Here is a 16,915-nt window from a genome sequence, read left to right as displayed (position 1 = left end):
ATATAGACTTAGGTTTTTATTTAAATGTATTTTAGCCATATAAATTGTTTTCTGCATAACAGGAGAGTGCATTGATCATTTAAAAAAAGTCAAAACAATGTACAAGTTGAGTTTTTTTTATTTTTAACAATGCATCTTAAATGTAAGTTAAACCAACATAAACAAAGGTACAACATATTCACTATTATCTGACCCATATGAACTCTGCAGATCAAATGGCCTGTAGAACTTCAATTCACTTGCTTTTATAAGTTCACCCAACTCACAGTATCTCTGTACTTTAAATGCATGATGATGCTCTGAGAAATGTTCTGTCAAAAGCTTGTCAGCAATGAAATATACGGTGTTGTTAACTAAAAGTATTTTCCGAATCTGACTAAATACAGGAATTTCATTCTCAATTTCATTGCATATAAGGAGGTCCAGCCTATATTCAGTCCCATCAATCTTAACCCAGTTCATGGAACACATGCTTGTTTCTATGGGGTTTTGCATCATTCTAGCCAACTTCTCACCTTCATCAATTTCATCCCAACAGAATTTTTTCATTGGGCCACACTCAACTTGGTTTAAAGGAGTTGTTTCCCAAAGATAGCCAATTGACATCTGATGATTTTTTGCGAGAGATTTTGTAACATTTTTGAAATTTTTTAACATATTTTTAAAAACTTTGTGTTTTGCCTCAAACCTCATACTCCACATGTGCACTAACGGACCAATTTTTCGAATGCAGGCAGGGTAATGCGTCATAAAATGATGTTTGGGCAGCAAGTTTTTGTGTGGGTACAACTCTTTGAATAATTCATGGTGTTCAGATATCAAATATTTTAAAAGAACAGTCATGCCTTCTGAAATGCTAGGGGAAAACACTAGATTTAAAATCTGAAGTAAGAGCAAAAGTAAAAGCCAATTCTTGTCTCCAATAGGGACAACATCACCAAATAGTAATGGAATGTTTTTGATGAGACAAAGAGCCTGGATAGAATTAAGTCCGATGCTATTTCCGCTGTGCTCCAAGTTCACTTTTGTAGGACGATTTTTTCTCTCCAAATATCCATAGTCAAATGAATATATCCTAGACAGCAATTCACTTTGGGTTACAAATTTTTCAGACAGATTCTCAAACAGCAGTTTCATTTCAAATTGTGCAACTCCTTCAAGGAGATCATGCATCACATCAACAGAATAGTTGTGGCACACATGAAAATACCGTAAACTATTCAATGTTGAGGTTCTTTTGAGGCCATGTGTTGACTTGAGTTGAGGGTCAGATTCCAACTCTCTGCAGTGCTGTTCATAAACAGCACGATCACGCAAAACAACCCTATGATCATCCTCACTGTAAACAAACTGCACATCATCTTTTTTAGTCAAACATAAACGACAAAAGTAGTGGCCACTAAAAGATTCTGTAAAACCAAGGATTGAGTGCATCCCCAAGTTGTCTCCAGTGACTTGACATATTGTGCCATAAACTCTTCTTGTGGACATTGGCAATTCAATACCATCTGTCTCTAGTATCTTTATGTCTCGAATCAGTGGTTCCAGGATTGGATCAAACCCATACCTTTTCAGGTCTTGTGCATGAAACAGCGCTATCAAATGTATATTCATGAGTCTTGAATTCACTTTTGGGGGCAAATTTCTCACTACAAAATAAAGAGCACCAACTTTGTGTACACCACGTTTAGAGCCTAGAGGGTTTGCGGTTTCAAATTCGTCAAAGTACACCTGGATCTGTAAGGCATTTGGATATTTAGAGAACAATGGATGATTATGGAAGTAACTTCCATCACAAAAGTCTTCAAAATGTGATGTCTGTCTTCCTGTAAATTCCTTTAGCAGTTTACATACATCTGCATTTTGACACATGAATTTCAGCGTTTCCAAAATTGGGACATAAACATATGTGTCTTTTACTGGGACCTGATCATAACATCCTGTTGTTTTGTTTCTCCTATTGTCATATCTCATGCCAAGCATAATTTCTACAGGATCTACAACACCCCATTTGTCAGTGAAATAACTAGCTCTTTTAGTTTCCGTGTTAAACAGGGTAAAGGGGTTTTCAAAGTTATCCATACTATTTTCGACTGCTGATCTGTCAGGGTTATTAAGAGGAATTACAGACATTACATCTTGACGAGTTTGGTTATGTAGTTCTGTGGTGAGTTCCTCAAGCTCTGAAACAACCGATGCTACCAAGCTATTGGCTACTCCGCTGCACTGTAGTTTGGCCACAATAGATGCACATATATCTGCCGTCTCTCTCCTTGAAACAGTGAAATTATTCTCAACAGTCTCAATGAGATCAACTTGGGGATCACTCTCTCCAACAAACAAAGAACTTGATTGATCGGGACAAACATTTTGTGCTAACATTTCACTGGAAGGTGAATTACATGCTGCACTAACATCAGTAACATGAGTGCTGTTCAAATGCTTTCGAAAACCAGAGTATGTACAGAACTGTCGACAACAGCCTTCCTGTGCACATAACAACTTAAACTTCAGTGAAGGATAAAAACTGTGTGAGAGTCTTAAATGAGAAATTAAAGAGGTGCTGCTTGCATGCAAGCTTTGGCAACAAAAACACTTTAACATTTAGTTTAAAATCTTTGCACGCAGTTCTTTTACCCTGGGTGACTCGCTGGTAAGTCCAACATCAATGTTGTAGACTGTAGTCTGCAAAAAGGTGAAGATGTTGACAAGTGCTTCCTCATACGTCAAGTTGAACACGTAGTGGATTTTAAAGAGTTCATCAACGGCACTCAAGGAGCTGGTTCCTGCACAAGGAATGAGATGTTTGTCCATAACCACATAGAAATTGTCGATCCTCCCCTTGATCCTTCCTGTTCCAAGTAGATATGGCTGGTGGCCTTCCCTCTTGCTGAGATGGCCTTCAATACTGGTGCAAGACTGCATTAAAACAAAAAACAACAATAAATGCAGGAAACCAGTTAGGATATTTTCATTCAACTTTTGTTAATAAAAAAACACACTAAATATAAAACCAAACCACAAAAAAAAACTTCACCCAAAGTGCAAAAATAAAAAAAGTCTCCATATCCCTCATTGTGTAGTAGTGTGAAACGAAATTAGTTATTTTTTACCACAAAGAATTAAAAAAAGATTTGAATACACCAAGTCAATCCAAGATATAACTTACTTTCTTCATCACAATCTAAACGAAGAATTGTGTAAAAATCCAAGTGCTGCAAGTTAACAGCATTTAAGTGAATGCACACATTTTTATAAGTTTAAAAAAATGTAAGTGTGACATTATGGTTAACAAAACTAAAAATAACAATTAAAAGACTTAAAGTCTTGTGAATTTTACCTTATGGAAATGCACAAGTCTTTCAACGGCCTCTGTTGGACTAATCTTAGTCCTCTTTCTCCCTGAAGAAGGAGGTAGGAGATGCAACAGGAGTAGGACAGCTGACATATCACTATCCCAGTCTGAATTAATGATAGTAAAACAAATAAGACATTAATATTACAATACAACATGCACACATATGTTCTTAAGGCCCCCAAATACAAAAAAAAAAAAAAACTAAAGCAAATTTAAACTACAAAATCCTCAAATTGTACCATTTTCAGATCCTTGTCCCTCTGCTGAATTGATAAGACCACGAATTTCTGCAGTTGAAGTTAGAGATTTGGCCTCATTGATGATCTTGTGCCTAAATGAGGTCTCCCATCTCTCAAGCAACTTGTTGGATGTTTCAGCATTGAACAGCAAACCAAAGTCTTGATTTATCTATAGAAGAAGATATTAGATTAGAAGCTGACTCTTCACACTTTAGATTCTAACATCATAGATTTTTTTGTTGCTTGATAAACTTAAAGTCATGATCATGCACAAATGTAAATGTTTTTGACGTAGTTCTGAAAACTACTACAATGATGTTTAAGGGGTAAGTGTTAGCATGTATCAAATCTGTGACTAAGGCCAAATAGCAATAATGTGCAGAATTAATTATTTACACTTGATAAAAATATATATATAAACACTCATTAACACACAAACACATTTAAAACCAAAAAATAATTCATATTTACCAATCCTTTCACATCCAAAAATCTTGGAAAGATGTTGAGGATGTCAGCTGATTTTTTAGGATCATGCACCAGTTCTTGTCTATGCTTAAAGGTTTCCTTCATTTTTAGCAAGACTTCACTTTCATCAGCTGTGTGGACAAGAAAAGAAATTGCTTCCCTGCATGCATCCCCTTCAAGTTGTAGCCCAGTGTCTATCCTTCGTTTGAGATTTGGTCCTCCAACTTCAGATACCTCCAAGCGAACACGTTTTGGGTTCTTCCTTGATAAAGTTTTAAGGCGCCAGGCAATGAAACCTGTTCCCTTTTCCGGATCGTAGAAATGTTCCTGTAAGAGACAAGAAAAAACATTTAAGATGTGTATAATCTTAATATATAATACAACATTTAACTGTATGACATAAAACACTAAATAAAAAAGCCACAAACCTTTAAATAATTAAAACAGACGAACATGTTTGTGTTAAGTATACTAAGACAAATTCTTACATAGCCTTTTGCTGAAAACGGGTCTCTCAGGCTGGGAAAGAGAGAAATAATACCCAAGGCATAAGTCTCCCGTTGCTTGCGGGTGGGAATTCTCCTAAAAATCAGTAAAATACTTGATTAAGGACGGTACTTAACCTGCTAAAACAATGTTTTAATGAAATCTTACCCATGAATCTCTGTCATGTGACTGACAACAATATTAACCAGTTGCCGTCTAGTGCTGTGCTTTAAAGTTTTTGTGGCCTTGTATTCATCAAGCACTTCATCACCACCAGATTGCTTTTCCAAAGCATCTTGGACAATCTGATAAAGTAACCACAAAATGTAATATTTGTGAAATAATAAAAGTGAATTTTTATATCACCAAATTAACTATAACAAACAACATATGCATATACCCGTTTTGCCCTTTCAGCATCTACCATCAAACACCTGCTGGCCATTGTCATTTGATTCTGCATTGGTTGCTCTGGATCATCATGATCCGTAGAAGAGAGTGAAACTGTATCAGTACATGTGCTGGCTGTTGATGATCTTGTGGGTGAAATCACTGAAAAAAAATTTATAAATTACCCTTTACAGTATATTTCTTTTATATTTCCTTAAATCAATATACCTTTTATTTCTATGTTATTAAACAGCGCTTTACAAATAGCCTTTACTGTACAATCATTCTAAATGTTTTCTTCCTTTTTAGACAGACTATTTTGACCAACTTTTCATCACTCGGCATAATGTGAACTCACTGTTAGGTTCAAATATTAAACCAGACAAATGCGTGACAATATTCAAGAAATATATAAAAACCCTTAATTTCTGTACACAATTCACTGTACAGTAGGCTCTTCTATGGGTTTTACAGTTCTCTTTTAAGTCTTTCTACTTAATTTTCCCTGTTCTAAACTATAATATTGCAAAATAGAGGGCTTTAAAGAATGTCCATAATTTAATTGAATATTTACCCTCAGGCAGGCCAGCAGACATATTTTCTTCCAAGCATCTTACAGTTAAGCATACATGTGGACTGCTTTCCATTAACTCGTGGAAGATGTCCTCTTCTACATTAGTGTCCGTGTCATCAAAAACTTGAAGATCTGCAGTTGTTGGTAATCCAAATTTGCTTTTCACTGAAATAAATAAATAAATTATAGACTCAAAACTTTAATAAGCACATTTCTGAACTGCACAATTTTAAACTTACCTTCACTGATAAAATATTGGAATGTAAAATCAGTAAGCAATTTTACATATTTTTTCACTCCTTGATATTGAACTTTCACCAACATGATGGAAGCTGTATAAAATACATATATCACTTAATTAATCAAGAGAACCCATCTCACAAACTAGACATTAGTAAAATTAAATCACTTTTATTTCAATGTGATATAGAAGCTGGTGTTATTATAATTAGTACATAGAGAACACATAAGTTTTTTAATCACATTCAATTTTTTGATTGATTTTTGTTTTATTTTTTGTATTGAGGGTTTTGAATACAATGTATAGTTAGACATTATAGTTAGCAAAGTAGTAGTATAGAAGAATTATAAGTTACGTCTACAAAAGCACATTGATTAAAAACACGAGAATAACAATGTTAAGTCTAACTTTAAGGAGTTCTTACAGTTCTACTTACAAATGTCAAGTCTTCATACAATGTAATATTATATTGAACAGCATCACTTTTGCATATTTATACTATGCGACTACCTTAAAATCGAAAACCGGTGTCTCTCGTTCGTCTCTTCTGAGTTTAGCTGCTTCGATCGTTCTCACTGGAGCTTAGCTTCCTCTTATGGCGAAGATATCACTATTCGACTCGTGCTCATCATTATCAGTCCTTTACACAACAGTTCTGTCAGTGTATTGTTACAGTGACTGAATAAATCGAAATACTGTTTTACCTTCAACCAGACGGCGTGTCAGACAGGTTATAAAGTAAGCAATTTGTGGATTTGTGTTTACTTGAAAAAGCGAGCCGTTCAAATGATTCAGTTCGGTTAAGTGAACTGAATCGACCGGTTGAAAAGACTCATTTATGCATCATCGGCTATCCCCTCTTGCTAACAATCGAGACTAACTCTTTTACAGCGACTGTATTTTTGCGTACAAATCGAAATACAATTTTACTTTGAATCAGACAGAGTCTCAGACAGGTTATAAAGAGAGCGATTTGTGGATAAGTGTTCAATGTTACCGAATAAGCGAGCCGTTTTAAATGATTCCGTTCGATTAATTGAACTGATTCGATCGGTTCACTAATATGAGCCGGTTTAAAAGATTCATTTGTGATCCGGCTACCCCTCTTGCTAACAATAACCTCTGTTTTTACAGCGAGTCTATTTTTACATGTTTTAAATGTAATATGAAAATCAGATCTGTTCACTTGAAACGTATATTCGCTGTTTCATGTAAAAGAACAAAAGAAAGCGAGTGCATGCTGCCCGCGACTCCATGCGGCTCGCGCCACAAATCACTGAACATGAATAATTTAGTTCATTAACTTGTTACACCGAAGCTATGAAGTTCAACTAAGCCTTCACAGACGCCGCTTTACAGCTATTTTTTTTATAAAGTTAAATTCTAAACTACATAGGTTTGGAGAATGTAAGATTAACGGTGCTAACGTTAAATGCTCATCTGGCCATTCTGCGTTCATTTCTAGCGCACGTAGGCTAGCCACAACAAAGGGAAACACGATGACAGTTAAATTATCAGGTTAAATTAAGTATAACCGCAAATTTCTAACAACGCAAAACCCCGAATCAAATGCAAACACTGGTTCAAACTGTTAAATGTTTGTCTTTACCTTTATTTTCCTGCTAACCAACTTGTCTCGTGGCTCCCGTGATTGTCTGTCGTGTAAAAATTGACAAGTGGTTAAAATTAGAACTTGAAAACCCGGTTAGAAAATGTACAATAGCTAGTTAAACATGAAGCAAGTGTAGAATTGTATTGAATATTTGTGATTAAATAAATTGTATACCTGTTTGAAAACTGCTCTCCATGTGCTGTCCGCCATTAATCAAAAAGGAAGTAAAGTGAAGCGACCGGAAATGAAAATAGCACTTATCTAGTGTCAATTATATCAACTCGCTGTAATAACACATACTCTGACCACAGAGTTACACTGCAGGTGTTTATGCCATGTAAATCAACTCAACAAGTAACACTTTTTAACTCAAAAAATTTAACACCTTAAAAACAACTCAAAACAACACTGGAAATTTTGCTGTGAAGAACCATGCTAATTAATTTTAGCAACTGCCAAGCAAATACTCAGAAAACCTTAGCAACCGCCTATAGCAACACCTTAGCAATGCCATAGAAACTGCCTAACAGCTCAGAACACTCTAGCAACCACCTAGCAACAACCTAGAACACCTTAGCAACCCCCTACAAAAACCTTTGCAACCACCTGCCAAGGCCTCGCAACCATCCAGAACACCCCATCAACTGCCTAACAACACCCTAACAACTGCTTAGCATCACCTTAGCAACAGTCCAGCAGTCCCTTAGCAACCAATCAGAACACCCTAGCAACACTTTAGAAATGGCCTGGCAACACTTTAGCAACCACCTAGCAACCGCAACCCCACAGAACATATTGGAAAATATTAATAATATAATATACACTTAACTGTTTAAAAGGGAGAGGCCAGGTATCTGTTTGATATAAACAGTTGGTAGACAAATCAAGAGTCATTTAATGACATACTTTAAGCTTGGCAGTCTGACCTGCAGGCTCAAATAACTGAGGAAGAGTGGCAAGAAAAGCGTGTCTAAGGCCCTGTTTACACTAGTGCGTTTTAGTTTTAAAACGGCGTTTTAGAATGAAAACGATCCGCGTCCACACTCGCGTTTCACACACCACACACAGACTCTCAGGCAAGCGCTGCAGCTCATCTACCCAGATGAGAGCTGTGCTAGTCGGACTTCTCATCAAGCATCTCCCGCTGGATCTAATCTCACTATATTTATTAAACGTGATATTTCATTCATCTTGTTGTCTGTATCTAACGACATATTCCCTGATTTTGGTCCCTGGAATCTATTACTTGTTCTCAGGTAACGTGTTTTGGCTGAGCGCAAAGATAAGTTAATGATTAATAAGCACGTACATTCTGTATATTGACTGATCGCTTGCCTTTATTTCCTATAATGTATAAACTTATTGTATGTTATACTTTTATAATGGCCATTATCGATTAAAACTGATATTCAGCAAAAGAGAGGGTTCCGTATTTTCACTGAAATTGAAAGGAGTCAGTTGTTATCGGCTCCGTTTTGTTATAAATATGCACACAGTGAAGATGATGCACATATATGCAGCACGACGCCTCAACATTTCTGCTGTCTGTTAAGTTGTTAATATTAAAATGAAAATAGGCAGTTCCTTATATCATGTTTACATTTTATTGTTGAGAAAGTGAAGCAACGTAGCCAGGGTGATGTGAATGAAGTTATAAAGTACACTGTTCCCTTTGAAGATTTACCCGTGTCCTCGGTATAGTCTCTTTTCCATATCAAATTGAAAAGAAGAGACTGCAGCCTTGATCAAACTTGCGAAGTTTTAACTTACACGGAGAAGATGCAGGACTGAACTGTGTGTGTTAGGCTACTTAATATTCAGGAAAAGCCCCAATCAGAGAGGCGAATGTCAGCAGCCCCGCCTCCGTTTTCAGATGTCTCCGTTTTCCATCATCCACACTGAGACGGAGCAGCAGCGTTTCAGAATAAAAACGGCCTCTCCAGCGTTTTCGAAACGCTCCGTTTTCGGCGCTCGAGAACTCCGGCGTAGTGTGGACGGATGGCGTAACCGTAGCAAAACTTATGCGTTTTCAAACTAAAACGCACTAGTGTAAACGGGGCCTAAAAGCCCAAACTCAGACAAGCACTCATTTTAGATTGCTTAAATATAAATGGCTGAGTAGACAATATATAACTCCAGTTAAGTTGCATAATTTTAACCCAAATATTCCTGACACATGCTATAAATGTGAACAAGAGAAGGGAACTTTATTTCATTGATGTGGGAGTGTTCTAAAGTCAGTTGTTTTTGTGTTAAAATACTGAATACTGTAAGTCAAATCATTGGTAAAGTAATTCAATTCAATTCATCTTTATTTCTATAGCGCTTTTACAATGTAGGTTGTGTCAAAACAGCTTCACATAGAAGATTATAGTGAATTGAAACAGTGTAGTTCAGTTTTCAGAGTTTAAGTTCAGTTCAGTTTAGATTAGCTCAGTTCAGTTCAATGTGTTTTATTTGTGTTAAAGGGACCCTCAAAATAAAGTGATACCTTAATTTTTTTCATTTAACCATGCCAAACTGACTTGTCTGTCATAAAAGATATATACAGCGTCATTTATTTTATTTTATTATGACATTTTAGATTAAAAAAAAATTATTATAGGCTAACAAATTTCCACTGCATTCACCACATCTAGATGATTACGTGTTTGTCAGTGGCTGACATTACTTTCATGTTAGGCTTTCAGACCCACTGAATATTAGTTAAGTAGACCACTTTAATCACCACGTCATTCTCTGTTATCCTGAAACTAATACACGGCTGTCTGTTTTCACCATTTAAAGAGTGAACCGTCAGCATCTGTCCTTGGAGCCGTTAAAGCCAGTGCAGTCATGCTTCACTTCTCCGAAACGGCAAAACAACATCTGTGCTCGTCCGAGGAGTGCTAATGTGCCTAAGGCTGAAGCCTCAGAAGCCTCAGAGATTTTACTGATAGGTGCTGTAATGTAGCAGACTAAACTTGTGGCTAAAATACAGTAGCCTTTACATTTATGTAGGCCACGACTGCGGCTGCATACATCAACCCTCCTTTACTCTGCTTTTGTAACTGATGAATGTTTTTAATTACTCATTTGCATTGACCAGCCTGGTCCCAAGGCTAATCACAGTGGATTTCGAATCAACATGGACTCTTGTATTGCTGTGTAAGTCCATTACATCATCTTATTAAAAGCACTGAGCTCTATTTCTGCCAGTCTGTCCAAGAATGTAATTTAGGTTGTTAACAGTGACCGAGCAAGGAGCTTTGATCGAAGCTAAAAGAAGAAGCAGAAAAAAAAAAACGTTTATTTTGCTTCATCCTAAATGAAGAGCTGACCTTCTGGCCTATTAATCTGAAATAATCTCTTTCTGACGCCACATTTCTCGTTCTTCCTTTTCTGTTTGACGTTTCAGCCTTGAAATTAGTAATCGGGCTCGGCTTGGCCTGAATTCTCCTGAAAAACTGTGCTTACTGCTAAATCACGGCATACTAAAAATAACCATTAGAAGACTCAGGAAATGAGTTAAAATCTGTCCACCGCTTTATGTTGACTTCACTGCACTAGATTTCAACCTGACGGTTAGCTGACGTCTTCCATTGCAAGAGATCTAAAGTGAAACATCTATTTCTCTCTGTTTTTCAGGCTTTGCGTTTGCTTGTGCTGACTCATGGCTTTGGATTTCCTCAGTTTTTGTAACTTCAGCCACACCTGTTTAGGGAATACAGGATTAACCACTTTGTATGTTGAGTGTTCTCATTCTTCAGAGCATTTTAGCTGTTTTCAGGTCGCAGTTTAACCAGTTTGACAATTTGACAGTTACACTCACCCACATAATAACGATGCTTTTTTCTTATTACTTTTTGATGTTTGGAATGGGATAAGCATGACTGAGTTCATTGTAGGACAGTATGTGTGTGGTTTAAGAGTGACTATTAAAGAGATAGTTCACCCAAAAATGAAAATTCATCCTCCACTTGTTCCAAACCTGTTCAAGTTTCTTTCTTTTGTTGAACACAAAGGATGTTCTGAAGAATGTTGGAAAGAAACAGCCATCGGCTATGTTTCCATCCACCTACTTTCATGAGCATTTTAGAAATGCCAAGATGTGCATACATTGTAAAAATGCGCATAATAAAACATGTGCGAACAACTGAATAGGATAAACGTTTTATCTGATAAGAAAAAATTAATGTAAACTATGCTAGAAAAAAATTCACAGATTAAATTCCACCCCCAAAAGTAATGAGATTTTGTTTTATTTGAATGGGATTAATGGACAGGATAAATGGACACTTAATGGACAAATTAGTTGACCAAGTACATTGTCAATCATTTTATTTCATACTGTTAAAAAAATGCAGGGTTCCACACAATTTAAGGTTTTTCCAACACAAATCGATTAGTTAACTCATCCAAATTTAAGTGGATTGAACATAAAACAATTAACATACCAAAACAATCTTAAGAATTGTGTTGTTTAAGTGCATTATACATAAGTTGTTTAAACAAACTGCAAAACTATTTCAATGGCTGCTTTTATTCCCGCATGTTTCAGAATATCTTCTTTTGTGTTCAACTTAAGAAATATATTAATAAGTTTAGAACAACTTGAGTGCGAGTCCATTAGCTTTAATCAAATCTACCAAAGCATTGGTGTGAACGGGTTCTTCTATCCATTTTTTTCCACTATTGCTGGTATTTGTGAGACTTTGTAAAACAATCATTACTCTTACACCTTTTCAAAATGATTTGAATGAAGATATTCAAACTGAAAACAAATGACTCTAATATGTCTGAAAGCTCTAATCGAAGTAAATAGTAATGAATTTGTTATTTCTGCCATAACCCAGCAGGCACAGAACGTCAACATGATGACAGATTGACGTTGTACGACTTTACCGGTAAATTAAAAAATGCACTGTTCACACAGACAAGGACGTTACGGATTTTTTCCAGGAAAAAAAACATTCACACATCCATTCCAAAATACTGGTAAATTGTGACATCATTCACCAAAATTGACCTTTAAATGGCAGCCTTTGTATTTGTAAACATAGAAGGGGTCAGGCTTTTGTTAAAGGTTTCATATTTATTTAAAGTTTGAGCATTCATGCAGCTGCTTTGTCTGAGACATGCAAAGGCAGAAGCGGGAACCACAGGTAAATTTTTCCCGATTTGACAACATTACAAATTCTGTGGATGGATAAGTATTTTAAACACTTTCGCATGTCTAGATGTACATAATATGTGTGTGTGCTGGTGCTCATCATAGCACTCCTTCACCCTCACATGCGTCAAGCAACTGAAGCAGAGCTTGACGGTAAACAAACGGCGGTTTATCATAAGCATTTTATCGATAATATTTTACACAGTTGGCATTCAGAAGGAACATAGAAACTTTATCTGACTAACATCTAGCAGCTAAATGTGTCTGGAAAAATATTCAAATTCAAGGCTTTTATTTTCATAAACAGCGCAGATGTGAGTGCGTCTGTATGTTTTGATTGGTTAGAGTAGACGTCTCACGTCAGCCCGTTATTGAAGTGATTGCACCCTTTCTGGCAATTTTCCTTCTGCGTTCACACAGTGCAGCATTCCAGCAAATTACCGGTAATGTTACAACTACTCTGCCGGGATGAATTTACCGGTATTTTCAAAATGGGCCTGTTCACACATATAGACCTTTCCCGGAAAATTGCTGGTAATTTTCCAGAAAGGTCTGTATGTGTGAAAGGGGCTAATGTCTAACGTTGGACAGACATTGCTTTTTTGTTACTTTTTAAAGCAATCTAAAAACAACATAATATCAGACGCTGGAATGTGGTTGCCATACCCGATGACTAAATGTCAGCATTTGACATCAATATGACGTTGATTTAAGATGTTGGCTCGATATTGGATTTTGGCCACTTTCCAACACAACCTAAAATCAACTAAATATCAAAGTCACTTCATGTTGTTACTGGATGTCAAAATAACATTGCTCTCAGACGCTGCCTAATTCTAACCGATATTAACGTCTTATGACATTTATTTATATTGTGTGTCAGCTGGGAATTATAATTTTGCTGTCAAAAATAACAAATTAGTGCAAAAGAACTGTGAAATCACAGTAATCCCTACTGTGTAACTACTGTGCAATTACTATATGTGAGCAGAGTATTGATCTTTAATGTGAAAGCAGGCTCAGCCATTGGAATCTAATTATCTTGAGACTTCCTGCCTCAATTGTTTTCACTGATTTTTAGCCATAAAAAGGCTTGTTATGCTGCTTGATGTTGCAAGCTTATATATTCTTATTGTATTATTTTAATTTCTATGATCACAAACACACTTGTTTGCAGTTTGACTGTTAACTGCCATTAGTTATTTCTGGTCATTTTCCTCATAGGAAACTGTATCGGAAGCCCTAAAACAATAAAGCTTACTTCCACATTGCAAAAAAAGGTCAATACATTTAAATTCATATTATTCGTACAACAGAGAGAAGTTTCCTTCATACTACCCACATCCAGGCTGTGTTCCACTCTACTTTTTGAAGTCAAGCAAATAAGGGAAGTTTATATGGACACACCCCTGCTGCCTTGTTTTTGACTGTAAAAAGCAAGTCTACTTCACATCGGGCCGCTCCACATAGAAAGTGGGAAGGTATTGTTACAGCGCAATGCATTCAAGAAATTTTGGACATGAGAATCTGGATCCCATTGATCTCCATAGGCTTATTGCATCATATACACACTGACTTGTGATAAACTGTACGCACTCATGCCACAAATAAACAAGAAAATCATATATGCAGATGTTTTGTTATGGCAGCTCATTGAAATCCTGTAACTTACAATAAACTTTTTAATTCATTTGATCCACTCCCTCAGCTGGAGACCACATATTATTATATATTTTTTTAGCTTCTCAGATAGCCAAGTGAATATAAAGATATCTACATGTAAGGCCATTGTTTTGGAGATGTTTTTCAGAAGTATTATTATAAAACGGTTAGCTTCTTCTGTGGTCACTTGCATTGGTTTACATTGTGTATTCCAGAGCGTGTCTAAAAATGTCAATAGTATCTGGAGGCAGTCTTTATGATGCAAGCTAGGACTGCATTTTTCAGAGATGCAATGACAATGGAGCAAGTGATGTCACTGTGACAGGTAGGGATAAGGGTGGGGGATAGGTGAGCTCATTAAAAAGCATTGCATGCAGCTCAGACTGCTTCTGCACCATGCAGGTCTGCATCCAGACCCCTCTCAAAAATTGGTAAAAAAACGCAGCTCTCCATGACGTAGATTCCCAATCTCTGTTTTGCTTTCATGATGTTGCTAATTTAACGCTCAATGATGAATGAGCTAGACACTTAAACTTTTTAAAACATCCAAGCATGTAGACATATAAACTAGTGTGTCGAGCACATTCTAAAAAAGGGACTGAAATACTTGTTGAGTTTTGACATAATTTCCACTGAAACCGGAAGACAGGACAGGCCAAATCAAACAGCTCCGCCCCCTTTTTCTAAAAATAGTCCACAGTGTTTTATTTATATCACAGCTCGGCTTCAGCCATTAAGGTCACTTAAGCCACATTTGACAACTTATGACAGCCACAATGTCATCTCCTCTTAATCTCTTATACGTTGCTTTTAAATGTACCACAGCATTCAAATAGTTCTGATACATTTTGTAAATTTCAAATCTATATGATCAAATCTATATGATCCACTATGCTGTTATGTTTAATTGCAGCAGTCTGTTATGTTGGATTGCGTAACTAGTTTGTTTTCCTTTATATAAATGTGTTTACTCTCATTTTTTATCAATTTAAAGTATTCCAGAGTAATATTTAGGCCTGTCGCGATATATATTTTTTGTTTTATAATATATTGCACCAAATAAAATTCAATTAAATAATAATATTGTCATTTTAAAACCATTTCATGCCACTTATTATATAAAATGCCAGAATGACAATATAATACCAACATCAAAATGCAAGTGCACTCCTCCAAAAACACATAATATTAATTAGGCATTGAAATCAGAATAATAATAAATGTTAACAAAAACGGGATATCAATATCTGCTTACAAATCTATTTTCAGTTGTCAGGCACCCACATGAAAATATACTATAGTAATTTATAGTAAATACTATAGTGTTTTTTTAACGATACTGAAACTGACACCTCTATTTGAGATGTTGCACAATCAGCTAAAATGTTGTTAGATATGTTTATTATGTATGGGCGAAATATATTGCATCACAAAAAATGACTGAGGTCATGTTCATGTGTTGTGCGATAAGTCCAAATGTTGATTGTTGTGAAAGGCCTAGTAATATTCATGCTAATTTCTTTTAAAAAAAAGTCTTACTGAAAGCAACATTTGAACTTTAGTTTACCGTCATGACACTAACAAACCACAATACCTAAAAACAGCCTTTCATTGTAATATGTCACATGAGATTTTGATTTGTCATAATCATATACCTTAGAAATGCCATGTGATACCTTTCAGTAGTGTTGGAAATTCTCTGGGTTTGTACCTTTGGGGTATCTTCACCATGACTCTGGTTTTAGTGATGTGTTGAGTTTAGTTGCATTTGTTCTTAGTTAAATGATGGGAAATTATTTGCATTTTCTTAATCACCAACAGTATGCAATTGTCTCCACAATGAAAATTAGTATTTTATTAAAAGTGGAGAATAATAAATGGTTTTTGAATGATGAAAGTTACAAAAACTAAAACTTTATTTTACTGAAATATCATTTGAATCAAGAAGTCTTAAAGATATAGTTTACCTAAAACTAAAAAAAAAAACGTTAAAGACAATACACTGTGGGTAAATGCACTACCATTTTGTTATGTTTGTGGCTGTTTTTGCCCCCATTGACTTCCATTACAATGACACTGCTAAAATGAAGGTCAATGGGGTAAAAACAAGCATGAACAGTAAATAAGGGAGAACATTTTGTTATCTGATTCTGCACAAAAACTAACAATCCATCAAAGCCAATGTTGTTACTAATCTTTCCCATGTCTAGGACTCTGATAACAGGTAAAAATCTATCCATCCACAATTACCTTTTATATTGAAAATAAGTCAATTTGTGTTTTCTTTTTCTTCCACAAATCAGTGACATCATGAACTTGGCAAAAACATTAAGTAGATTTGATCAGGACTGAGGTTGATTAAAAAAATTTTTGCATCAAAATTACCTAATTAACTTACATTTTCACAGTAGATTAATCTGTGCTTTTGAAAACACTATTGGTTGGGTTTAGGGAAGGAGGAGCATGGGTCAGTTGATCAGTCAATCAATCAATCAGTCAATCAACAGCAGTCTCTAGTGGATTTAAGTGAGAACAGCAGGCACGAATGGCACTCACAAGAGAAATTTGAGATAACGTGCTCTCCAGAAATGTAGAGGTAGGTTTTCAGAATGAACCTGGGTTTAAATATGAACAATACACAATTGTTAATAAAAGTTTAGAACAACTTGAATGTGTGTAAATGGTTAGGAAATTTAATTTTTTTAGTGAACTATACTTTAACATTTTATATAC

General features: G+C 35.8%; 2 protein-coding genes across 8 annotated transcripts in view; both read right to left on the bottom strand.

Annotated features, from left to right (window-relative positions):
- Positions 1-16,915, bottom strand: part of ankrd45 (ankyrin repeat domain 45) — a 115,009-nt gene that overhangs the window by 7,437 nt on the left and 90,657 nt on the right. The window lies entirely within an intron of this gene.
- Positions 101-7,599, bottom strand: LOC147846415 (uncharacterized). Of its 6 annotated transcripts, none has more exons than XM_087241096.1 (12): positions 7,543-7,599; positions 6,267-7,411; positions 5,755-5,847; positions 5,516-5,680; positions 4,952-5,103; positions 4,720-4,856; positions 4,554-4,647; positions 4,069-4,392; positions 3,598-3,766; positions 3,341-3,462; positions 3,170-3,215; positions 101-2,919 (listed from the first exon to the last, which is right to left on the bottom strand). In XM_087241096.1, the coding sequence occupies exons 3-12, from the start codon at positions 5,837-5,839 to the stop codon at positions 2,903-2,905; spliced, it is 1,311 nt and encodes a 436-aa protein (XP_087097222.1). In that variant the 5' UTR covers positions 5,840-5,847; positions 6,267-7,411; positions 7,543-7,599; the 3' UTR covers positions 101-2,902. The 6 variants fall into 6 exon arrangements, with proteins under 6 accessions (XP_087097222.1, XP_087097221.1, XP_087097219.1 ...); XM_087241095.1 differs by having other exon boundaries at positions 7,366-7,411; XM_087241093.1 differs by lacking the exon at positions 3,170-3,215.

Source organism: Danio rerio, chromosome 2, assembly GCF_052040795.2.
Source record: "Danio rerio strain M-AB ecotype USA chromosome 2, GRCz13ab, whole genome shotgun sequence".
Taxonomy (NCBI): domain Eukaryota; kingdom Metazoa; phylum Chordata; class Actinopteri; order Cypriniformes; family Danionidae; genus Danio; species Danio rerio.
The sequence above is the reverse complement of the archived record's forward strand: the minus strand, read 5'-3'. Positions and strand labels throughout refer to the sequence as shown.

Bases quoted from the DNA above. Each gene is read 5' to 3' on its own strand.
- LOC147846415 (XM_087241093.1), bottom strand. From the start codon at position 5,839: ATGTTGGTGAAAGTTCAATATCAAGGAGTGAAAAAATATGTAAAATTG. The intron at 4,648-4,719 runs GTAAGATTTCAT...ACTGATTTTTAG, and splicing joins CACATGACAGAGATTCATGG to GAGAATTCCCACCCGCAAGC. The intron at 2,920-3,340 runs GTAAAATTCACA...GTTTTAATGCAG, and splicing joins GACTTGTGCATTTCCATAAG to TCTTGCACCAGTATTGAAGG.